Here is a 25990-nt window from a genome sequence, read left to right on the forward strand (position 1 = left end):
AAGATATTCCAAAGACAGCGTTCCGTACTCGTTATGGGCATTACGAGTTCACAGTCATGCCATTCGGTTTGACTAATGCTCCTGCTGTTTTCATGGACTTAATGAATAGGGTCTGCAAGCCTTATTTAGATAAGTTCATCATCGTTTTCATTGACGACATTTTGATATATTCTAAGACGCGAGCTGATCATGAGCAACATCTTCGTCTTACATTGGAACTCCTAAAGAAAGAACAACTTTTCGCCAAATTCTCCAAGTGTGAATTCTGGCTTGAAGAAGTTCAATTCTTAGGACATATTGTCAACGAACAAGGTATTCATGTAGATCCCTCCAAGATCAGTGCGATTAAGGATTGGGATACACCTACTACCCCTACTGAAGTTCGTTCTTTTCTTGGTCTGGCGGGTTATTACCGCCGCTTCATAGAAAATTTCTCGAAGATTGCAGTTCCTCTAACTGCTCTAACTCAGAAGAACAAGCCATTTGAATGGGGAGTCAAACAAGAGGGAGCGTTTCAGACTTTGAAACAAAAGCTTTGCGACGCACCTGTCCTAACATTGCCTGAGGGCAATGATGATTTCGTCGTTTATTGCGATGCATCTAAATTGGGCCTAGGCTGCGTCCTGATGCAAAGAAACAAAGTCATAGCATACGCATCAAGGCAGTTGAAGATACATGAGAAGAACTACACCACTCATGATCTTGAGTTGGGTGCAGTTGTCTTCGCTCTCAAAATCTGGAGACACTATTTGTACGGCACAAAATGTGTGGTTTTCACAGACCACAAAAGTCTTCAACATATCTTCAACCAGAAAGAACTCAACATGAGACAACGACGTTGGGTTGAACTTCTAAACGACTACGACTGCGAGATTCGCTACCATCCTGGTAAGGCGAATGTCGTAGCCGATGCTTTAAGTCGCAAGGAACGTACTAAGCTTCATTGTGTACGTGTCCAATCTGTTATTCAAACCGATATCCATGCTCGTATTTCTCATGCTCAACAAGCTTGTGTTTCACAAGGTTTGATGGATAGGGAATTTCCTTATCACATAACACCTGCTCTTGAATTGAAAGACAATGGATCGTATTATTTCATGGACCGTTTGTGGGTCCCAAGCCAAGATGATCTTCGTACCTTGCTTATGGATGAAGCCCATAAGTCTCGTTATTCTATTCATCCTGGCTCAGACAAGATGTATAAGGATCTTCGTACTCAGTATTGGTGGCCTGGTATGAAGAAAGACATTGCCTTATACGTATCCAAATGCCTTACTTGTCTTAAGGTAAAGGCTGAACATCAGCGTCCTTCTGGTTTATTGGAACAACCAGAGATCCCAGTTTGGAAATGGGAAAACATTACTATGGATCTCATTACTAAACTCCCGCGCACAAAGAAAGGTCACGATGCCATCTGGGTAGTCGTTGATCGTCTTACCAAGTCAGCACATTTCTTGCCAATCCGTGAGGATTATTCAGCTGACAGACTTGCTCAAATCTACGTGGATGAAATCGTAGCTCGACATGGTGTTCCTTTGAACATCATTTCTGACAGAGATGCTCGTTTCACTTCTCATTTTTGGAGAACCATGCAATCTGCTATGGGGTCCCAACTTAATTTAAGCACAGCTTATCATCCGCAAACGGATGGTCAATCTGAAAGAACAATCCAGACACTGGAGGATATGCTTAGAGCTTGTGTGATCGACTTTGGTGGTAGTTGGGATTCACATCTTCCATTGATTGAATTCTCCTACAACAACAGTTATCACTCCAGCATCAACATGGCTCCTTTCGAGGCTCTCTATGGTCGAAAATGTCGTTCACCAGTCTGCTGGAATGAGATCGGTGAGGCTCAGCTTACTGGACCTGCCATCATTCTAGAGACAACAGAAAAGGTAAAGAAAGTACGTGATAACCTTCAGACAGCTAGAAACCGTCAGAAGAGTTACGCGGACCTAAAACGCAAACCCTTGGATTTTCAAGTCGGTGATCATGTATTACTTAAAGTCTCACCTTGGAAAGGTGTGATCAGATTTGGAAAGAAAGGAAAACTTGCACCTAGGTACGTTGGACCATTCAGGATCGTCGAAAGAATCGGTAAGGTAGCCTACAGACTTGAGTTACCTCCTGAACTTGGAAATGTTCATCCAACCTTTCACGTGTCCAATCTCAAGAGGTGTTTAGTCGATGAGAATCTCCACATACCGCTTGATGAAATTCGTGTTGATAAAACATTAAAGTTTGTTGAGAAACCGGTAGAAATCATGGAACGTGAAGTCAAGTGGCTCAAACGCAAGCGCATTCCTTTGGTCAAGGTTCGTTGGGAATCTAAGCGTGGACCTGAGTTTACTTGGGAACGTGAAGACCAAATGAAGGCAAAATATCCGCATCTTTTTCAATCAGTTTCCTCTAAATAAATTTCGGGACGAAATTTCCACAAGTAGGGGAGACTGTAACATCTGTGCTTGTAATCATTGTGAACAGTGCAATTATCAATAAAATAATGTTATTTGATCCCAATGCTTGTTTCATTGTGTTTTACATTTTTCGTGTTTTGACTTTTGTTCAATTCCAAATTCTACATCGCTTTCTGGAGAATTATACGCAAACTGATGCGAAAACGTACTCAGTTTAATGCGACAAATACTCCGGAACATCAACATATACTCAACATACCTTAAATAACCTTCACATAACTTAGAAATAAGTTTTGAAGGCTTTGGTATGGCAAAAACAAGATAATTCGCTTACAGGGACTAAACTTGACAAACTGCGAAAGTATGCCAATTTGAACTGTAACGAACATTCCGGAACATGTCCATAAGTTAAACATACCATAAATATCCTTTACATAGCTTAGAAATAGGCTTTGAGAGGTTTGGTATGCTAAAACAAACTTTTGGATCATTCAGGGACTAAAAGTGTCAAAAAGTGCATAAGTTTGCACTTTCGCGCATAACTTACGTTCTGAATACATCCGGACATCCAAAAATTTATGTAAGCATCCTTATATTATGCCTTAGTGTTTGGCATGAGAAAAATCCATTCGTCGCGTCATTTGGATCGTCTTTCACGCTTATGCGCATTCCGTCGTAATTAAGCGAACATCGCGATCGTACGGCCAAACGAACCGACATCCGGAATATTTTTGAGCATATTTCAAGTCCCCTACACTTTAACTTCATCTTAGAGCCTTGAAATGAGGTTAACGGGGCTTAAACGTGCCAAAAATGGGCCAAAATACGTGTTTCTGAAGTGCAGGGACCAAAATTGAAAATTCTGGTCTGGGAACCTTAGGCGGGGCGCGTAAGGATTTGCCAAATCCTTACGCGGGGCGCGTGAACATGTCTGACAGAAAGATTTTGCAATAAATGCAGAATCTGGCCTTTCGTTCGATCAAAGGGCAATGCCTCTTCACCCAATGAAGGGCCAAAGGCCAAGTTCACTGAACTTATCCACTAGACACATGTACGCACGAGATCAAAGCACGATATTCGATAAAACGATCCTAACGGTTCCACTTTTCCTATAAATACCCCCCCCCCCTTTTTGTGTAAAAACCCACAAATCAGATCTAAATGCTCTAAGTTGATGCTTATGCAACCTGAGCTATTGGATCTTGATTAGCACTCGGGGACCCTCCGTAAGTCTTCTTTCGCTCTTTTATTCGCTTTTCGAGTCCGAAAGTCAACGTTTTGTTGACTTTCTGCATTGACCAGCCTATGGTCGATGCGAAGTTCATGGAACTTCATAACGTGAGCGTGATCACGATGGTTATAGTCCGTAGTGACCATACCTACTGATCACCACGCTATCTAGGCTCGGTGACGAGTCGTAGTTTCGGCCAAAATGTGCATTCTTGCATATTTTGTAACCAAACTACTCGTGGGCATCAAAGCCGTTTGTTTTGATGTCAAACCCGTTTCTAAACTTAGTTAAGCATGTTCTAACATGCTTAGCTCGTCACTTTTAGTTTAGTGCTTATATAGGGTCGTAAGGTAAGCGATCTAAACCATCGCTTATACTTTCGAACCCGACCCATTTGGTCGGTCATTAGGACCTGACCAAACACATTAGGTGACCATAGCTATAACCTTCCGAGGTTATACCTTGTGGTCACGATGTCAGGCGTTCCAGACGCGTTCTACGCGAGCGACGCGTTAGGGTAGCGTAAGCTACCTAAACGGGTCGTGATGGACCGTAAGCACTTAGGTTAAGTTTCATTTTAGTATGTAGGCTTTGTTAAACCATATTACACGAGTCTCCATACTCGTTTGGTTTACGAACCCGCGTACTATCCGATCTTCCGATTTGGTCCGGTATATTAACATAGCTACCTATTAGGTGCCGTTGATATTCCGTGACCTCCCGCATTACCTGGTTATTTCACAAGAACAACAAAGCAACCTCAGGTGAGTACATAGAACCCCTCTTTTACTGTTTTCTAAACTGTTTTGGGGTGAAACACATGTGCCTATCTGTTACTTTCATGCTTTCCATGTTTTCACATCGTATATCTGCTATGCTCATTAGTACATTATAGTACATGATTTCCTTACATTTTATGCTATGTATGCCCATTGTGCGCGTACTTAGTACATTGATTTACATAACATTTTTGCTGCATATGTTTACTCAGCATATGGACACATTGATTTACATGAACATTTCTGTTGCATATGTTTACTCAGCATATGGACACATTGATTTACATAAACATTTCTGTTGCATATGTTTACTCAGCATATGGACACATCGATTTACATGAACATTTCTACTTCGTATGTTTACTCAGCATACTTAGTACAATTGTTTACATCACATGCCTTCATTTTGTTATGACATTTGGTTTGTTTAACATGGGACAATACATTCATTAACACTAGCTACGCCGTTCGTTAGTAGGTAGTGGTACCATAGGAATTGACAACTCCCATTCCTGAAGTCCTGGGTTTGATAGGACTGGAAGGAATGACCGAATTCGATATACATAACTTAGATAAACCTTTAATTTGTTTAAGGGTTTATCGCCGCAGTCTCAAGGCTTGGATGTATGCATAGTTTACAATACCGCATAAATGTTATTATCGACTGAGCATGCATTCTCCGCAGAACATATCATTGATTTAAACTACGTTTTACTTCAATGACTTGTTTTGTGCATATGGTTTAAGCTGATACATTTCGCTTACCATACATGATACATTTTGAGATTTCATATTTCATGATTTACATTGGACATAAACACGTTGACATTGACATACACATTTGTTGGTTTACATTACTCATAAACATTTGACATGGTTTATACAATAACACTTGATATTTGGGTTATACATGAACAATTTACATGGGGGATTGGTTTGGGTAAATGGTTCGGGTAACGTGGAGTATATAATATGATGCAAACATGGTGGATACGCCGCTGGTACTTCCTATATATAAATGTTTGTATGATATTACATATCTTAGCGTTATCTACATCATTTCAGTTAGACATATAACATTCTATACAAATAACATACTTTTCATAAGACATTATCTTACAAAACAGCTTATCATATTCAACTCATTTTACTTGGTTACTCGTTTAACCTTGCACATATCTATATATATCATTTGATTTTATCGTTTTTCAAGTGATTTACAAAGCAAGACAAAGTACAGGGTTCATGACTGACTGTTATTAAACATTCTTTAAACTTAAGTCATGAACCCTATTTTCACAAAACCTATGTATCTCACAGGCATTTTTATGCTGACGTACCTACTTTCACATGTGTTTTCAGGTGTTGTTCCATAAGGCGTTGATCACATTACTAGGGCGGACCTGTGCCTTAGTGCCTAACAATGAAGATAGGCTAGTATAATTATGTTCTAAACTATGTGCTTTCTGTTTTAAGACAATGTAACACCCATGTTATATAAATAAAATACAACTTGTATGCCATGGTTATGAGACAATTAATTCTGTCCACGACACTCCCCGGCGTTTCCGCCGCGGTTGCATGTTATACGCGGCCGGGGTGTGACATATTTGATCTAGGATCATATCCTAAATTTATTAAACATGGTTTGCTCAACTCTTGTTACTCTAACAAATATGTTTCTAAAAACTGGGAAATAAGAAGATAAATAAAGGATAACAACACGAGATAAGCCAGAAAGATTAGAGTTATATTATTAACAAAAGGATCTTAAACCCTTTCAAAAAGTTGTCAAAATTGCCAACCCACATTTCTACCAGCAAAACGTGGCCCGTCCACATGGGTTGGCAAAGGGTGTCCATTGTCTATGCGGTCTTAGCAGGTGCAGGAAATTAAAGGCGGCAGGATCACAAAGGCTTCATCCCCCAAACAGAGGATCCCTCCACCTTTTGTAATCCTACCTATTGTCCAAAGGATCCATGATCCTTAACCCTAAAAACTATTGTTCAAAGTACAAACCATAAAATTGTTTCAAACATCACAACCACTACCAAACTCAAAAAATTGGGCTCCGGCCTAGTCTCAAAATATCCATCATTGCCCAATCCTGCAGCTCAAACCTTCGCTGCTTCATCACCACCGGCTCCACTAGCTTCTCCACCCTGATCCTTGCCAGCATCACCACCCTCCAGCATTGGGATATCCTCAGCATCCTCGTCATCCTCCAACTCTGCTAGCCTTGCCTTCCAACCTTCCACATCCCATGTGCCTTTGTCAAAGGAAGGATCCTGAGCCTCCGCAGCCATCTGCAGCTGGATCTTATACATAGTTATCGCAGCAGAGACCTTAGCATCCTGGGTGATGTCACGCTTCTCGTAGTCAAAGCTGATCAGTGCTTTGACAGCTTTATCCTTGGTAGCCCGGAGCTCCTTCTCAAGATCAGCTATCTTGAGATCCTTCAGCACACCCATCTGTTGAAGGTCGGCAATCTGGCGGGCTTGATCTTCAACGTGATTAACATAAGTCTCTATTTCGGTAAATCTCTGCAAGAAAAACAGGATATGACGTCAGACACAGGTGATCCTCAAAACCATCAGGATAACCAACAGGGGCAATGATCCTTACCTCATTGACATAGTCAAGAAACTGTTGGCGGAGCAGAGGAAATCCTTGAAGATCATCCGGAGCCTTCCTCTTCTTTCCCTTACCCCTAATGGGTAATTTAGAGGCTGAAGCAGAGGCACTAGCAGCAGGAGTCTTCTTCTTCGAAGACTTGACGTTGGCAAGATCGTCAATCCCAAACAAGGAGGCAGACTTGGCGGACTTAGCAGATTTCCCAGCACCTACACAATCAAAACAAGATAAGTCTCCTAACTAATTTAATATTTTTGCATAGAACTTACTCTTTGGTAAGGATACTTACTTGACATTGTGGCAGATGCGGAGGATACTTCTTGTGAATCTTGGATGGTGACTTGAAAACTCCTGGTCTCAGGATCAAGCTTCTTGAAGGCTAAAACTCTTTCTCTTGCAGCAGGAGTTAACTTGAGATGAGTAACGGATATAGCTGAAAAAACACAAAAGACAAAAAAGACATTAGTGATCCTCATCATAAGAGACAAGTTTGATGGTGATCCTTCCAGGATCCTCTATCCTACCATGAGTAGCCCACTCCTTGGGCAGATCCTCCCCGTTAGGGATGGTATCTCTCCTAACAAAGAAGAATCGTCGCTTCCAGTTGGTATCATTTTTTGTGACCTTAAAAACAGGGTGATCCTCTCCAGCTTTCCGTTTCAACAAGTATCGACAGGAACCAAATGTGGTAAGATCATATAACTCGGCCAGCTCCGGCATCCCTAAGTCAATCCCCTCCTGCTCGATGATCCTCTCAAGGGTATACAAAACCCTCCAGATCATCGGCATGGCCTGGATATAGGACATACCGGTCAGAGAAAAGAAGGACTGGGTGAAGGCTGGAAAAGGATATGAATATCCTATGGTAAACGGAGTCGCAGGAAAGGCCACCCAGGCGTCGGAAACGAAATCACTCAGAGCGGTGGGAGTAAAAGATTTGAAGACGGTATCCGCCGGAAAACAGTGACGGATCCTATCAACATGAGCATCAGTAAAGCAGCACCTCTCTGTAGGAAAGTCTTTGACGATCCCTTGGCTTTTCAGGGGACTGATCTTCTTGTGATCCTTGTGAGGAGAATTTCGGAGCAACATACTCTTGGCAGGATAAAAGCAGAAAAACAGAGCAAGAGAAGGAAGAAAGAAAGGAAAAGAATACCTGATCAATCTTCGGTGGAGATTATAAAGGGAGAATATCTTGAATTTAAATGAAGATTGATCCTAACCCTATCTCCTATTTATAATCATGATTTGCAGGGATGTCACCTCAATGACGTAAAGGTTGCAACGGCTAGTTCGAAATTAACGGCTAGTTATCCGAATTGTTCGTTGCAGATAAGATCAAAGCAAAATATAACTCGTTAATTTACAATGAACTCCTTATATTTTGGGGGCAATTGTTAGGGCTGGATTTTTACAATACATGATCCTCACATGTGATCCTAACCAGTGATCCTTGTTTCTTTGACAGATAGTGATCCTCAGCAGAGTTCCAGGATCAGGATCATGGACCATCATAGGATCCTCATGCTAACAGTTGCTTTCGTTGAATTTAATGATTGTTTTGCAGGACATATAGCAGGATCCGCTCTTAAGCATCACAATTAGAGGACACGTCTTTACAACTATGGCATGTGCTTAATCGGAGATGGACGTTGTAAAGGATATGGAAACATGGCATGATTTAAGGGCGATAATTTAGGCTAGATTTACTTTTATTTCTAAAGGGGTAATGAGCTGATTATTAGTCTTTTTACCTAAAATAGGTCACCTACACTTGTATATATAACACTCTTCCTAATTCGGAAGAACACACAACACAACTCTCACACGCTTAGACACTCGAAACTATAGTGATCCTTGTACTCAGCTCATTATCATCCAAAGTTGTAACTATTTTTCTTATATTGAAGTTTGGTGATCGGTAGTTGCCATCACCCGAGGTTTTTTATGCCGGAGATCATACATTGATCAAGGGCTTTTTCCTCGTATAAATCATTGTGTCTTTGCATATTTTATACTGAAGTGATCCTTTACTTTTTCTACAAACCAAGCATCATACCCCATTTACATAAAGTTTGGTTGCATTATCCTTGTGTGATTTTTGACCAAAACAGTAGGGAAGTTACCAAAAGCTCCGGGAGGAAAAGTCTTTATGCTAGCAATGACGGATCCTTTCTCTAAGTGGGTTGAAGCTGAAGCATTTGTCCAAGTTAGAGACCAAGAAGTAGTATCCTTCATAAAGAGGAATATCCTGACCAGGTTTGGGGTACCAGCTGAAATCATTTGTGATAATGGGTCCCAGTTTATAAGCAAGAGGACTACTGACTTTTGCAAGAGTTAGGGAATCAAAATGATTACGTCTACTCCGGTGCATCCTCAAGCGAATGGACAAGCAGAATCCTCAAACAAGATAATTGTCAACAACTTGAAGAAAAGATTATGGGCCAAGAAAGGAAGATGGGCAGAAGAATTACCCTTTGTTTTGTGGGCTGATAGAACGACGGTAAAAAATGCAACTGGTCAAACCCCGTTTTCCTTAGTATTTGGAGCAGAAGCAGTGATCCCGACAGAAATGGTGATACCTACAGCAAGATCCAACCTCCGGAATCCTGAGCAGAATACTGAAGTTCTATGCCAAGAGATGGATACTATTGATGAGACAAGAAATGCAGCACGACTAAGAATGCCGGCATATCAACAAAGGATATCCGGAACATACAACAGGAATATAAGGATTAGAAGGTTCAAAGTTGGAGATTGGGTGTTAAGAAAAGCTTTTCAGAATACTACCAATCCTGCTGATGGAAAGCTGGCCCCGAAATGGGAAGGACCGTATGAGATTGAATCAGAATCAGGAAAAGGTGCATACCGACTCAAGGATATGGAGGGGGATATGCTCCCGAGATCTTGGAATGCTATACACCTTAAGCTTTATTTCAAGTGAGTTTAGAATTTAATTTCTAACTCAGGAGGGTGTGAATTCTATCTCTTTTAATTGTGTTTGGTTTAATTTATTCTTTGAAACCCAATACTGACTTAAGCATCGGAGGGGTGTTAGCCAAGCTAACACCCACCTTAGTTTTGAAATGTTTTGCAGTATATGCTTCGGGATGTAGCTCCAGGATACACACTCAGGATGCTTCGGAAGATTAGAGGATTGGCCCCCTCTCTCACGTATAAGGGATCCTGATCCCTTCACAGGTTTAAAGGTATTCACCTTTCATCTGAATTGGGTTTAAACACCCCGCCTGGAGCGCAAGTTATTTGGGAATAGTTCAAGGTGGCGGGACCAGTCCATGTAAAAGTGGCTGACAATTTCGTTACTGTTGGCTATATCCTGAATCCTAAAGGTATATGAGGATTGATCACCCTCTCTCACGAAAAGGTATTTTCATACTCTCTAAGGTTTAAAGGTTTTCACCTTTCTAAGTCTTGAAGTTTATACACTCCCGCCTGTAGCGCATGAGAATTTGGGATTATCCCCAGGATACTAAGGATTTATCTCCAGTACATTCTTGGGTTTTACCCCTGTAACGCGAAAAATTGTCTATAATTGGAACTGATATCCAGAAGTTTTCTAATTATTTGAAGACATTGTACACAGGGGACATTCCTACTGAGGCAACGATGTAAAGCTCAAAGGATAAGGCTCGGACCTAATACACTAAGTATCTCAAACAGGGAACATCTTGGTAGAAGGAATTGCAAAGGGATTGAAGTTTGAGAATAGGATTATACCCTATTCCTGGTATGATCTTTCCTTTGTAAATGCTAATTTTTGACAATACTATGTTTGACAAAAGATTAAACATCCTGATTAGGATAACTTGTCGGAATATATCTTCAAAATATACATTTTAGAAATACTTTTCAGGATATTTGATTAACATATTTGAAGCTGGTACTGGTTTGAAACTTTGATCAAACAAGTATCATCAAAACAGGTTTTAAAAATAGACTATGTTTTAATTTTCTTTAAAGTTGATTGAATCACTGAATATATTTTGCAAAACTAAGGTCTGTAATAAGAAAGACAGGAAATGATAGCAAGAAAATGAAAGATGAAATTATTGGAAATAAACGGTACTAGTTGATAACCAAAGGCTTCGTCCTGAAACCTAGGACCCATCCACCTTCAGCTATCAAATTGTTTTAATACGGAAATGAAAATTGTTCATAAAACATAAGATTGTTCAAACAAAAGGAAATGAGTTTTAGGGGGCAATGCCATCTGCGTTCGCGGTAATTTCAGCAGCACCCGTCTCAGGATCCGCCTCAACATCCCTCTCAGCATCGTTAGCTTTTTCAGCTATTTTGGAAGATCCTTTAGCAGTAGGTGTGGTAGAAATGCCGCCGAGATTCTTTAACTTCGTTTCCCAGGCACCAACGTCCCAAGAAGGGCATTCAAAACCTAATGTTTTGGCTTCATGGGCCATCTTCAGCCTGGCCTGGAGAAGAGTAGTGACGATGGAACTCTTAAGGCTATCTCGGTAGCTGACCATATCCCGTTCATGTTGCGCGTGGGCAGCTTCAAGATCGGCTTGGGCTTGAAGAGTAGCTTTGTTGAGAGCAATCTGGTGTTCTTGATTCATAGCCTTGAACTTCGCCTCGTAGTGACGAGATTTGGCGGCTGCAATCATGCCTTGATCGGAGATCATGACTTCTGCTTCCTTCAACTTGGACTCAAGCGTCTTGTTAAGCTCGCAGGATTCTTGATATAGGTGAACCAGGCGTTCAAGACCCTGCGAAAGTAAGAGCACAGGTATTGATTTTTGATTTTGATAAATCTTTATAAATGATATAAGCTGCAGGATGTGGTTTGAGAATACTAACCTGGTTAAGAAAGGAAGTCATAAACCCGCTAGCTTCGATGAACCCTTGCTTTTCATAGGGAAAAGTGTCAGAGATGATGGGGGAATCGGGCTCTTTCCTTTTACGAGAACTGGAACTCCGGGGCTTGGTAGTTGACGAAGGTTTGGTGATGACAATGTCTTTGGAACCACTGGGTTTGGATGAGGCTGTGGCCTTAGGATTGGGTTCCTTCTTGATTTGAACCTGGTCAGAATAGCTGTCCAACTCCTCGAGATCAAAGACTTCCGGGATCTTAGCCGGTGCTACATAAAGGAAAAAGTTTTACATTATTATTACTCTTCATTCTATTATACTATACTAACTAACTATTCTGAAAGTAGTCCATACCAGACATTTCAGATGACGAATATTGACTGGAACTTGGGATGTGTGTGGTGAAACTCCTATCTATTGCAGGTAATCGATAAATAGTATTGATTCTTTTCTCTGATTCAGCGGTAGGGGGAGCTACTTCCTTGAAGTTTACTGCATAAGAATCAAAAAGAAGGATATTAGCAAAGGATAAAAATCTAAGGGTACATGAGAACATTTATGACCCTACCGGTGGTTAACCACTCCACCGGAAGGCTGGCACCCTCAGCAATGGAGTCTCGTTTGACGAAAAAGAACTTGCATTGCCATCCGTCCTCATTTTTAGTAGCTTTAAGAATAAGGGGTTTGTTGGAAGTCGAAAAAAGCAAAAATCGGCTAGAACCGTGAGACCGGAGGCGATAAGAGATTGGTAGGTCCTCGACGCAAAGGTCGGGACAGTGAAGGTTTTTGATTTGGTTAAGTACGATTAATACTCTCCAAACCATGGGCATGGTTTGAGCAAAAGAGATACCGGTGGTCCGAAAGAATTGCATCATGAACTCGGGAAAGGGGTATCGAAGACCTAGTGAAAAAGGGTATGCTGGAAAGCAAATCCAATCTGTGGAAGAAACATCCGATCGAATTGACCGATCGAATGGTCTAAAGACTATGTTATCGGGAAAAGCACCGGAGGCTCTCAAAGCCGCAATGTCCGCATTATCAAAGGCACAGACTACTTTCTCGGGATTTTTGAGAAGAGTCTGTTGGGTAAAAGTCTCGGATGATTCACCGGTTTGTGAGTGAGTCCTGGTGGCCATGGCAGATGAAAGAAAAATTGATAAAAGATGAACAAGAAGAAGGGATTACCTGGAGACTCTGTTGAAGATATATGCTTTTCAAACAAGAAGAGAGAACATATAGGGGCATTACGGATCTCCATCGAGTTAAAAGCGCATTGGATGTTATGATGTGATTTTGACCGTCGTCTAGGTTTAATTGCTTTAATTTATGAGATAAAATTTTTAAAATATATCCGTTGGATTGGTATACCAACAGATATATTTGGGGACAATTGTTATGGGTCATTTTCTGAGCGTACATATCTTGATCAATATCCTGCTTCTAATTGTTTATTTGTGACCAGGATACTGGACGGGGATATTGCTAACATCCTGGGCAATATCCTGAGGTTGATTGAATTGACCACGTGCAGGTTAAACGTTGGGGTTTGCTAACGGTCAGATGGACTTCTTCTCCTTGAGACTCGGGTAAAACAGTTGGGAGAAAGACGTTGAAGCCGGAAGATGTGGATTACAACGTTCATATGTGGAATATTCGCCGGATCCCGGAATAATAGGGTAGTTGGTTGTTTTCTTTTTACTATAAATAGATTAATCGGATCAGATTAAGGCACATACACTCATTCACACACTTCGCTCTCTAGTTTCTAGCAATTATTACACACGAACACTTGTACTCAAATCTCATTGTAACACTTAGTTGATCCGTATCATATCCTGCACTGTATCCTGAAGTTTGAAGCAATAAGAAGAACAAGGCAGCTGCGATTGTCAGCTCCCGAGGTTTTATGCCGGCGATCTAGATTGATCAAGGGCTTTCCTCGTACATCACGTGTCAACCTTTACTTTTCTGCTCATTGTTTGATCACAGATACAGCTCTATATCCTGAGCCGTATCCTGAATACTGTTTTTCTAAACAACTTAACCAACATATTTTCAACACACTTTTTAGCACACTACCTCACTTAACTAATTTGATCACTTAATTGCTTCGGTAATTTTTGACCAAAACAGTTGGTACAAGATTCTATAAGATGAACAATGAAATGACGTAAAATTGTAAAAGTTTTTATAAATCAGAATGCAAATCTGACTTTGGAGCCTTATGCAAGGGATGTACCACCTGGGTGAACCTTGGGTAACATTTTTGAAGATCATCCAAGTAGATTGGTACTATAAATATGAAGAAAAGTAGAAAAAGTGCTCAAAACTCATTGTTTTGAGCAAAGGTGCAATCTGCCAACACTTGAAACTTTTGAGGATTTGTGGGATCTTGAAAGTGAACTGATAGAGTATAAAGGGTTGGGAGAGTGTGGAAGACTTGTATTTATAGTGTGGCATTAGGGTTTAAGCTTTAAATGGGTTAGTTGGGCGTTTAGGTGGTTGAAAAGTGAGTTAAACGCAAAATTCGCGAACTGTCAAGAGAGTGATGTGTGTAAAATGCAACATATAAATTACATCAAATGAGGCATAAAACTAACCCTTTTTTAGTAGTAATGTTGGAAAAAGTGTGCTTTTGTCTTCCTTTTGTATTTTCAATACCAAATAAGCTTAAATTAACAAAAGGAACAAATATGCAACAAAAACTAACATAAATACAAAGAAAAGGAATAAACGTGGCATGCCCAACCCCTCGACAGTATCTCCCCAAGCAAAAACAAGAAACAGAAGGCTGACCACGGCCCGTGCCCAGCGGACACGGGGGCGTGGTCAGGTGTCTGCATAAATGGACAAAGCTGTAGAAGCTTCTATTCCCACCATGGGGGCGTGCTCAGATGAGCACGGGGCATGGTCAATGCTAAGATTCGCAGAATCTTGCAAATCTTGATAGTACAGATACGCTTCTGCACACGGGGTCGTGCCCAGCGAACACGAGACCGTGTGGAGCCTAATGCAGACAATTGCAATTAATGAAGAAAGAGAAAGAGGATGGCCACAGGGGCGTGTCCAGCGGACACGGGGCCGTGGCCGGGCTTACGTTCAGGTTATAAATAGGGGTGCTTGGCTCACTTCAAAGGCATCCCTTGGCAAACCACCTCTCTCCCACTTCACCACCACTCCACCACCACTACAACACCCACATCCACCACCATCATCCATCATCCACCTTAGAGTGTGTGTAGTAGTCTCGGGATCCAAGATTGATGTAAGAGTTCTTGTCAATCAAAGGCCATGTTTGGCTAAGTATCTTACATCACTTGGTGAAGGCAAGCATTTAATGTATTACTTTTGATTTTTCATCTTTTCGCACTTTTTATTTGGTTTTGTATTAATGACTTTAATAACTAGTTTCTTATGTTGAAGGTGAAACTTCCTTATCATTTGTCCGTGGTGTCTTGGCATTACTTTACTGTCTATATAAAGTAAAAGATTATCACCATTCATATCTCTACGGTCTATATAGAGATATGTTGGCTACCTGGTCGGGGTTAAAGGAATGGTTTGGTAAGGTTCTTGCCTTGTTCAGTGTATAGATCCTGCAAGGACCTAGGTCAAGCTTACTAGGACCTCCTTCAATACCCACTGGTATTGGATGGCGGGGGTGCGAATGGCTTGATCCCCTCATATGTAAACTACTATTAATACATTAAACCGGCTACTTGGGATTGTATCCCTGCTGACTCAAACCACTTAGCCGAGGGTAACGTCACCTTCAAAAGAGAGGCCTACCACTTTATGCATTAATAACTTAATTAATTATCTATCAATATTCTGACCCTTTGGGATTGTATCCTTGCTTACTCAAACCACTGGGTTAAGGGTAAGTTCACCTTCAAAAGAGTGCAAAAGTGCAAAAGCACGGAAATCATTAAAGGTTACATTAAAGGCGAGTCGGGTCCAAATGATTCATCTTATCTATCTGTTTTTATTTTATTTTTATTTTCAGCATTTTAGTTTTTATTTTTCATGTTGAAAACCTTTTCTAAAAATTTTGATTTGATTAGACGTTGACGATAAACCGGTACTAAAAGCTCTTGTGTCCTTGGACGACCTCGGTATCTTACCAACGCTATACTACGCTCACGATGGGTGCACTTGCCCATGTGTATGTTTAGTGTTAGTAGAATATCGTGTTTTATAAATTTAAAACTTGACTAATGTGTAAAATAGGCTTAAAATATCAATAAAAATATAACACACCTTACACACACCAAGTTTTTGGCGCCGTTGCCGGGGACACAAGGATTTTAAGAAAGTTAGGAATCAACGGCCTAATCGTTTTTCTTGTTTTTCTATTTTTTTTTTTAGGATTTTTCTAGATTTTCCAGCTTCTGCAGAGCTCAGCACGGGGCCGTGCCCGCTGAACACGCCGCCGTGCCCAATCTTTGGTACTGGCAATCCTGTTTTAAATCAAACAATAGCTGAACACGGGGCCATGCCCGTCGAACACGCCCCCGTGCCCAAGCTTCAGATACTGAAAACAGAACCGTAAGATCCCGACGGTTGGTAATTTCTGACACAAACATGAGTGATACTGATCATTTTTACTTTCGCTCCTCTTATGGTGCGTGGTGTCAAATATGTGGCGGATCTCATGAAGATTTAAAATGTTATTTTCTAAATTACACTCCCCACTATATAGACCCATCGTTTTCCTGTAACCTTAAGATGGGCGAAAGTAAAAATAATCCCTATCTCTCCCTCGAATGCTCTCAATCATCTCTTCTAGATGACATGATTCTCGAAGAATTATTTCAAATGGAAGAAGTAATTCTCCAACTGATAAGAGAGCTTGAGATGGAAATAAATAATTCATCCCAAGACGACGATCAATGAGAATTATTGAGATCGCATTCGGAATATAACAACATCGTTGCTCCCGAAAGCACCTCTAACTCTTGTGTGGACTTGAGCGATAGTCGTCCCTATGTCGATTGTGCCATGAAGGACTCTCCATCGGTCTCCGCTGATGTGTTCATAGACCTGAGCGATTCGACATATACCTTCTTTAACAAGAGCCCGGATAAGGGGAATAAAGGTTGGTTTCGCCCACCGTTATTTAGTTTAGGTTTTATCCTTTCCGATAACCTCTTGCGTTCTTGTCTAAAGCTAGGGAAACTTAGGTACCTCAGGCACTTCGGTGTTGTTCCGTCCAGTAAGGAACCACCCGATCTGGATAAATTCCTTAAAATAAGACAAAACTTCATAAAATACTCAGGCCACGGGGCCGTGTCCAGGTCAACACGCCCCGTTCCCACCTGAAGATTTGTGTCTGACTTTAGTGTCAGAATACGGACAAAATGTGTCAGACTCTTGTCTGACCACGGAGTCGTGTCCAGCCGACACGGGGCCGTGGTCAGCGTGCTGTCGTTTTCACATATACCTATAAGGTATCTTCTAAAGAAGGCTCTCAACAACCATCTTGTCTTTACTACTTTTGTCTATTGCCTTCTTCTTCATTTACTCCTCAAAACCTCCATTAAAGCTTGAAATCTCCATGTTTTCAAGCTTTATTGTGATATTTGTTAGGTTTTTAGTCAAGGAATCTTATCAAAAATAAGTTTTACAACACTGTTTTAAGTTATTTCTGCTCAGAAATGTTTCAAAAGCCAGAAAAATAATTTAAAACTTCAAGATTCCTTGTTTTAAAAATCTGCAGATTGGTGGCCACGGGGCCGTGCTCAGCGAGCACGGGGCCGTGGCCGGAGTTACTGTTTCATTTAATTGAACTTTTTGACCTGTTTTCTTAAGATGTCGAGCAGGAATAGTGGAACATTGATGTATTGCAAAATACATCTCTTATTCGTGTACAATTTGTATAGTTTTCGTTATATTTAGTTCTGTTTTCGTTAGAATGTGCATACTATTGATTAAATCTCGTTTTACAGGTCGTTAATGCTGAAAATGTTGAAAAAACGATGAAGAATGAGCTGATTCTGTGAGTTAGAATTATTTCTGGGATTTTGGAGTTGAAGTTGATCAAGAAACGTGACATTCTGTGAAGATTGAGGGCTCGCGTCGCGCCATGAGAACCCTTACATGCTGTCGCGCCCCGCTACAATATTTAATTAATATTTTTGGTGTTTCAAGCCGTCGCGCTACGCGACTGCCTAAAGTAATACCCGTCGCGTGACGTGACGGGGGTGTTTGACGACAATCATTCGTTTGACCAAGGGGTTACATATATAAACCCAAGAAACTCATTAAAAAACCCTAGTTACGAATTGAGGCAATCATAGGCGAATTTCAGAGCATTCTTGGAGCAATTTTGAACGTTTTGAAGCATAGGAATCATTGGTACGAGTTCGGGACGAAGAATTGAAGACTTACTCGGGTTTTCCAATTCCTTGTTTGTTGATTTCTTTTCTGAAACTCATTGTCATGAATTCTTACTTGAACATCTTTACTTTGTTTTCTTTGTTTAACATGCTCGGCTAAACTTTTAAGCCACCTAGACTATGATGAATGGATTGATATAAAGTTTTAACCTTTTTCGTTAATTGCATGTATTTTATGGGTTAGTTGTGTTTAGTAAAAAGTTTGGTTTATTGATTTGATGTGCATGCGTACTTTAATTTGGTTTCTTATTATCAATTGCTTCGTGTGAATCTTGGTGGTTGTCTGCTACGGAATAGGTTCATGCTAGATCTGTGACTGTGTGTTTTTGATCTTTATGGAGAATTGGCCAATAAACCCTAGAAGTATTTGTTAGTGATTTGCTAGATTCTAGTATTCTACTAGTCCTTACAGCTGGAAGGTGCGGGGCTATTGATAGGTCTTACCCGACGAATTGCTTTACACAGTCTTTGGAAAAAGTCGTGCCTTAGTTGCCCCATCGGTTTATTAGTCTATCAAGTCAAATTGAGAAACCTAAACTACCCTAGATCTATAATTGGAAAAGAGTACGTCCATATTAGGGTACTTACACAATAATTAGACGATTTGAAAGAAGTCTAATAACCGGTAGGATTAACAGCCTAGGTAGTGCCATAAGTTTCACCTCGAGAAGGGTTGAGGGGCTTAGTTGGTGTCTTAATAGGTTTAGTATCATAAGATCCCGGTTCCATAAATCATGCAGTTAACTTAATTGGTAAATTCTTAAAATCAATCCAGGATTCTAGTCTAGGTGGTCTCGTTCATCATATAAGAAAAAGTCTTTACCTTATTTCGTATTAGTTTAATTTTAGTTCATTAATTAGTTTAAATAGATTTCCTTAGATTTTCAGTAACCACCCCCCCCCCAAACAATTAAACAAGTTTGAGTCGTGTTGGTCAGCGTCTGTTAGAGTCTAGTTAACGTGATTAATAGAGTCTCGTGGTTCGATATCTAGACTTCCTTAGGTCATACTACAGTGATCGGTACACTTGCCGATTGTGTGGTTTAGGTCGAGTCTAGATTTAAAGCTTTTTAGTGTCTAGCTTAGAGAGGTCTAATTTGGTTCATTTTAATAGTCTGTTTAGCACACATCAAGTTTTTGGCGCCGTTGCCGGGGACTCTTGGCAATCGCGTTCATTAGCTTTGATAGATTTAGTTGACATATACGTGCTACGTGTTTTGTTTTGTTTTGTTTTGAGTTTTCATTTTTGTTTTGTTTATTTTTAGTTTGAGTCTTAGTGACTTGTGTTTGCTTTTCTCATATCTAGGTTTTTGCTTATAGTGGATGCCACATCTGGGCTCGCACGGACCGCCGATGCCGCCAGTCACAAAGTTATCATCTCGATTGGGTCAAGGCCCGTAGGTTAGTATTTCATCCTCTTTTCAATTTCTTAATTTCGATTCCACTCCGTTACCCACCCCACCTCAATCACCACCCCATTCACCTATAATATCACCAAAGGTTTCCCCACCCGATAGCCCCACTTCTAGTACCTTTAGTGCCCCAGATAACATAAACTTAGAACACATGGCCAACGCAAGACAGACCGTCCATCAGCAAGCCACCCAAAATTTCATCGATCTTGCTTCATCCATCACCGTTCCACCCATAGTAAGCGAAAACTCATGGCATATTCCATCTTATGCCATGTAAACCTTCACCAATAGCATCCAGTTCCATGGCCACGAAGACGAGGACGCCCCAGCCCACATAAACCGTTTCTCTCGTATACTTGCTACTTTTAGCCTTCACGGAGCCCCAAACGATGCTACTTACTTACAGCTCTTTCCCTTTTCACTAGGCGGCCGTGCGGCTACTTGGTTGGACTCTCAGCCAACCGGTACTTTTACCACATTGGCGGCCCTCCGTCAAACCTTTTTGAACAAGTACTTTCCACCCGCGAAGGCCTCACGTCTTCACGATCAAATTCACTCATTCCGCATGGAGCCCGACGAGCCCTATTACCTTGCTTGGGAGTGTTTCCAAAACCTTTGTGCTCATTGCTCCCAGCATGGTCTTTCCAATTGGGCCCTTTGTGAAAATTCTATAACGGTCTAACCCAAGAGACTCGCGATCGTTTTGACACTAATGCGGGGGGTCATATGATGGGTATTCTTACTGTTGCCGAGTGTTTAGAGCGTTTCGAGGAATTTGCCCAATCTCAATCTCAGTCGTGAGCTGATCAGCGGTATCAAAGTGGCAATTCAAATACCACTACTAGTGCACCCGCCCGAGGGGTGAACCATATCACTATGGACCCTAGTATAGCCGCTGTATTGGAAAACGTGACTAGAGAGCTTAAGGAGATTAAGGCAAAAGTTGATAAGTGTGAGTTTTGTCGAGGGGGTCACGATACGAATGTGTGTCCATTGTTAGTTGGCGAGGAGCAGGTCGATTTCATGGGAGGGGGGTCTAAGTAGAGGTCAACCTAGTGGGTTTGGAAATAATATTAATTCGGGTTGGCGTAATAATAATAATAATTTTAATAATAATAATAATTTTCGCTCTAATGGCCCTCCTGGTTTCCAAATAGCTCAAAATCCAAATAGGGGTCAAGGTTCATTCTTTGGTGGGGGTTCAAATGGGCAGTTCAACAAGGGGTTCAATGGGCAGGTCAAGGATGGGGGTCAATAGTCAGGTTCAACCAGTTCAGGGTCCAAGTTATGATCTTGGGGGTAGCCTTGAAAGAATGGAGGCAATGATGAGCCAATTAGTTGTTAAGGACCAAACCACCCAAAAGATACTTAACGAACATGACCTTATGCTTAAGAACCACCAAGCCTCTTTCCAAGACCTTCAAAGGGTCGTAGGTGACATGTCTAGGAAACTAGAGGAGAGATTACCCGGTCAGTTTGTGGGTAACACCCAACCGAACCCTAACGCCCATGCTAAAGCCATTACTACTCGTAGTGGCAAAACCGTAGGGAACCCAAGAGTTGAAGAGAGGGTAGTAGAGGAAGATGAGGATATTGTAGATGAAGAGATCGAGATGGAGGCTCCCGACAAAGTGTAATCAAGGCTAAGCCCAGCAAGTACCGCACAGCCCGGTGAGTCTCAAGGAGAGAAGATAGTAGACAAACCACCCGTAGACATTAGACCTTCTCCACTCATAGACCATTTGCGTGTCCCGTTTCCTACACATCTTAGGAGTCAAAAGCACTCAAAAGAATACGGGCAATTCTTAGATATCTTCAAGCAATTGAAGATTAATTTATCTTTCATCGAGGCACTTCAATCGATGCCCAAATATGCGAAATTCTTAAAGGACCTTCTTAGGAACAAAGAGAAGTTAGGGGAGTTGTCGAATGTCCCATTGAATGGAGGGTGCTCAGCAGTTGTTCTAAATAAGCTTCCGGAAAAGCTTACCGATCCCGGTATTTTTACTATTCCATGTCTATTCGGGAGTAACACCAATACTAGAGCCTTAGCCGACCTAGGTGCTAGCATCAATTTGATGCCTTTTTCTCTTTATGAGAAGCTAGACTTAGGCGAGCTTTCACCTACCCGTATGAAATTATCCTTAGCCGATCAGTCCGTGAAATACCCAAGGGGTATAGTAGAGAATTTGCTTGTTAAGGTCGACAAGTTTGTTTTTCCCGTCGATTTCGTCATTCTCGATATGGAAGCGGATGAGAGAGTTCCTATTATACTTGGCCGTCCGTTCTTGTGTACCGCTAAAGCACTCATATATGTTTACGATGGTAAGATCACCCTTAGGGTCGGTGAGGAGAGAGTCACCTTTGAGATAGATCGTTCCATGAACCACCCGAGTGGTTCCGATGACTATAGTGGTCCTTGCCATTCCGTATATTTCTTGAACTCATTCATCTCATGTGTTGACCATTGTCTAGAGTACATTAGTGGAGCCAACTTAGTGGTAGGAGAGAAGGTAGAGGAGGAGTTGTTGAGGGTAGATGAAGTTGAAGATGAGGGGATCCCTTTGATTCCCGAAGTATTAGCCGTTAGTGATGACACCACCCAACCCCCACCCTTAGAGCTTAAAGTTCTTCCATCTCATTTAGAGTACGCTTTTCTAAGGGAGGGTTCCGAGCTACCCGTTATTATCTCATCGAAGTTGGAAGAAGGGGAGAAGTTGAGGTTTTTGGAGGTGTTGAAGGCCAACAAAGAGGCCATTGCATGGAGGTTGTCCGACATTAAGGGCATAAGCCCTTCTTATTGCACCCATCGGATACTCATGGAGGATGATTACAAGCCGGTGGTGCAACCCCAAAGACGGCTCAACCCCAATATGCAAGATGTTGTGAAGAAGGAGGTTCTAAAACTCCTAGATGACGGGATGATATATCCCATCTCCGATTCACCATGGGTTAGTCCCATTCAGGTTGTCCCTAAGAAGGGAAGGATGACCGTTGTCATGAATTCTAAGAATAAGCTTATCCCTTCTCGTACGGTCACGGGTTGGCGTGTGTGCATCGACTACCGAAGGTTGAATGATGCCACCCGAAAAGACCATTTCCCATTGCCCTTCATCGATCAAATGTTGGAGCGTCTCGCGGGTCAACAATTCTATTGTTTTCTCGACGGTTTTTCCAGGTACTTCCAGATCCCCACCGCCCCGGAGGATCAGGACAAGACCACCTTCACATGCCCCTATGGCACCTATGCGTACCGACGCATGCCATTTGGGTTGTGCAATGCCCCAGCTACCTTTCAGCGGTGCATGGTTGCCATATTTCAGGATATGATTGAGATTTCCATGGAGGTTTTCATGGACGATTTTTCGGTATATGGTAACTCCTTTGATGAGTGCTTGAAGAATCTCGAGAGAATGCTAAGGCCTTCAACTTCTTAAAGGAATAGCTTGTGAGTGCACCTATTCTTGAAGGAACAGCTTGTGAGTGCACCTATTCTTATCTCGCCCGACTGGAGCTTGCCGTTTGAGCTCATGTGCGATGCGAGTGACTATGCCGTTGGAGCGGTATTAGGACAAAGAAAGGATAAGCACTTTCACCCCATATACTACGCGAGCAAAACGTTGAATGATGCTCAAGAGAACTACACCACCACGGAGAAAGAACTCTTAGACGTAGTCTTTGCTTTCGACAAATTCCGCTCGTACCTCGTGCTATCCAAGACCATAATTTTCACCGACCACTCCGAGTTGCGTTTTCTTTTTCAAAAGAAAGACGCCAAACCCCGAGTTATTCGGTGGATTATATTTCTTAGCGAGTTTGATATTTAGATTAGAGACAAGAGAGGGGCCGAAAACGTAGCAGCCGATCATCTTTCACGTTTAGAGGACCCTAGGAGAGAAGAGATTCGTGAGGAGGAGAGAGGAGACATATTTCCTCACGAGTCTATTGAGTTTGTTGAGGCCGAGAAGGAGGGATTGCCTTGGTTTTGTGACTTAGCGAATTATCTTTCTAGTGGCAATATTGTGACAGGAATGACCACACAACAAAGGAGGAAGTTCCTTAGTGAATCAAGGAAGTATGTATGGGATGATCCTTTTCTCTTTAGAATAGGGGGAGATAGGATACTTAGATGATGTGTGTCGAGAGAGTAGGGTTTGAACATTCTTAAGCATGTGCATAAGGGCCTCACGGGAGGACACCATGATGCATACGCCACCGCACAAAAGGTGTTTGATTGTGGCTTTTATTGGCCTAATGTACTTCGTGATGCCGTGGAGTTCGTGAAAACATGTGATGCTTTTCAGCGAACAGGCAACATTTCAGCCAAAGATGACATGCCTTAAAACCCGATCCAAGTGTTGGAGGTTTTTGATGTTTGGGGCATAGATTTCATGGGACCCTTTCCCGTCTCCAAAGGGAATCGTTACATACTTGTGGCCATTGACTACGTGTCTAAATGGGTTGAGGCTCAAGCTCTTCCCACGAATGAAGCCCGAGTAGTGTTGAAGTTCCTCAAGAAACTCTCTTCCCGTTTCGGTACACCTAAAGCTTTAATTAGTGACCGTGGTACTCAATTTTGCAATGCATTGATGGAAAAATTGCTTGCACACCACGGAGTCACTCATCGTTTGTCTACCGCGTACCATCCACAGACGAGTGGTCAAGTGGAGAACGCTAATCGTGGTATCAAACGTATCTTAGAGAAAACCGTTGGTAAGAATAGGAAAGATTGGTCCGACAAGCTTGACGATGCATTGTGGGCATTTCGAACCGCTTACAAGACGCCTTTAGGAACCACGCCATTTATGATCGTCTATGGAAAAGCTTGTCACCTTCCCCTAGAGCTAGAACACCGAACACTTTGGGCATTAAAAACCGTTAACCTTGACATGACCGAAGCCGCTAGGAAGCGGTTCTTTCAAATCCATGAGCTTGAGGAGCTTAGGGATGCGGCTTATGCTCGATCGTTGGGAATTAAGGAGAAAACGAAAGTTTCACATGATCGTAAGTTACGAAAGGTCAAAGAGTTTAGCAAGGGTGATAAAGTACTTCTCTACAATTCAAGATTGAAGTTGTTTGCGGGGAAGTTGAAATCGAAGTGGTCGGGACCGTATATGGTTCATTATGTGTTTCCGTACGGAGCGGTGGAGATTATGGATGAATCGGATGGCCGAAGTTGGAAGGTGAATGCCCACCGTTTGAAGCACTACATTGGAGGAGCAATAGACAAGAACGAGATGGAGGAAACTTCTCTCGAAATTCCATCAAAAGCCGCCACTTAGTGCTTTGGGGTGAAATCCCAAGTGTAGAGTATGTACCGTTTTTAATTTCATCAATTTTCGTATTTTTTCGTAGTTTTTCATGTCTTTGTTTTGTGTGTTTGAGTAATTTTGCAGGAGTCATACCATCGAGGAGCTGAATTTGTGAGGAAAACGACATTCCAGGTAAGTCCCAACACTTAGAAAAAATTTGGGATGGTTTTGGGAAGGATTGGTAAGACTTGAAAAATTTTCTAAGGCATAAAACTTGAATTTTTAAGCAACCATTTGTCAAAAACGTGCCTTCGCATGACGCCACAGCAAAACAGCTTCACCGTTGCACGACGCCACTCCTACACATCTTAGGAGTCAAAAGCACTCAAAAGAATACGGGCAATTCTTAGATATCTTCAAGCAATTGAAGATTAATTTATCTTTCATCGAGGCACTTCAATCGATGCCCAAATATGCGAAATTCTTAAAGGACCTTCTTAGGAACAAAGAGAAGTTAGGGGAGTTGTCGAATGTCCCATTGAATGGAGGGTGCTCAGCAGTTGTTCTAAATAAGCTTCCGGAAAAGCTTACCGATCCCGGTATTTTTACTATTCCATGTCTATTCGGGAGTAACACCAATACTAGAGCCTTAGCCGACCTAGGTGCTAGCATCAATTTGATGCCTTTTTCTCTTTATGAGAAGCTAGACTTAGGCGAGCTTTCACCTACCCGTATGAAATTATCCTTAGCCGATCAGTCCGTGAAATACCCAAGGGGTATAGTAGAGAATTTTCTTGTTAAGGTCGACAAGTTTGTTTTTCCCGTCGATTTCGTCATTCTCGATATGGAAGCGGATGAGAGAGTTCCTATTATACTTGGCCGTCCGTTCTTGTGTACCGCTAAAGCACTCATATATGTTTACGATGGTAAGATCACCCTTAGGGTCGGTGAGGAGAGAGTCACCTTTGAGATAGATCGTTCCATGAACCACCCGAGTGGTTCCGATGACTATAGTG

At 41.7% G+C, this 25990-nt stretch overlaps 1 protein-coding gene across 1 annotated transcript; it reads left to right on the forward strand.

The window, feature by feature from the left end:
• The first annotated feature begins 24113 nt into the window (after positions 1-24113).
• LOC110882361 (uncharacterized protein K02A2.6-like) lies at positions 24114-25004 on the forward strand. Its single transcript, XM_022130402.1, has one exon. The coding sequence runs from the start codon at positions 24114-24116 to the stop codon at positions 25002-25004; it is 891 nt and encodes a 296-aa protein (XP_021986094.1).
• The last annotated feature ends 986 nt before the right edge of the window (positions 25005-25990 follow it).

This window comes from Helianthus annuus, chromosome 10 (assembly GCF_002127325.2).
Source record: "Helianthus annuus cultivar XRQ/B chromosome 10, HanXRQr2.0-SUNRISE, whole genome shotgun sequence".
In the NCBI taxonomy this organism is placed as follows: Eukaryota; Viridiplantae; Streptophyta; class Magnoliopsida; order Asterales; family Asteraceae; genus Helianthus; species Helianthus annuus.

Excerpts from the sequence above, each read along its gene's own strand:
- LOC110882361 (XM_022130402.1), top strand. The coding sequence starts at position 24,114 with ATGGGACCCTTTCCCGTCTCCAAAGGGAATCGTTACATACTTGTGGCC.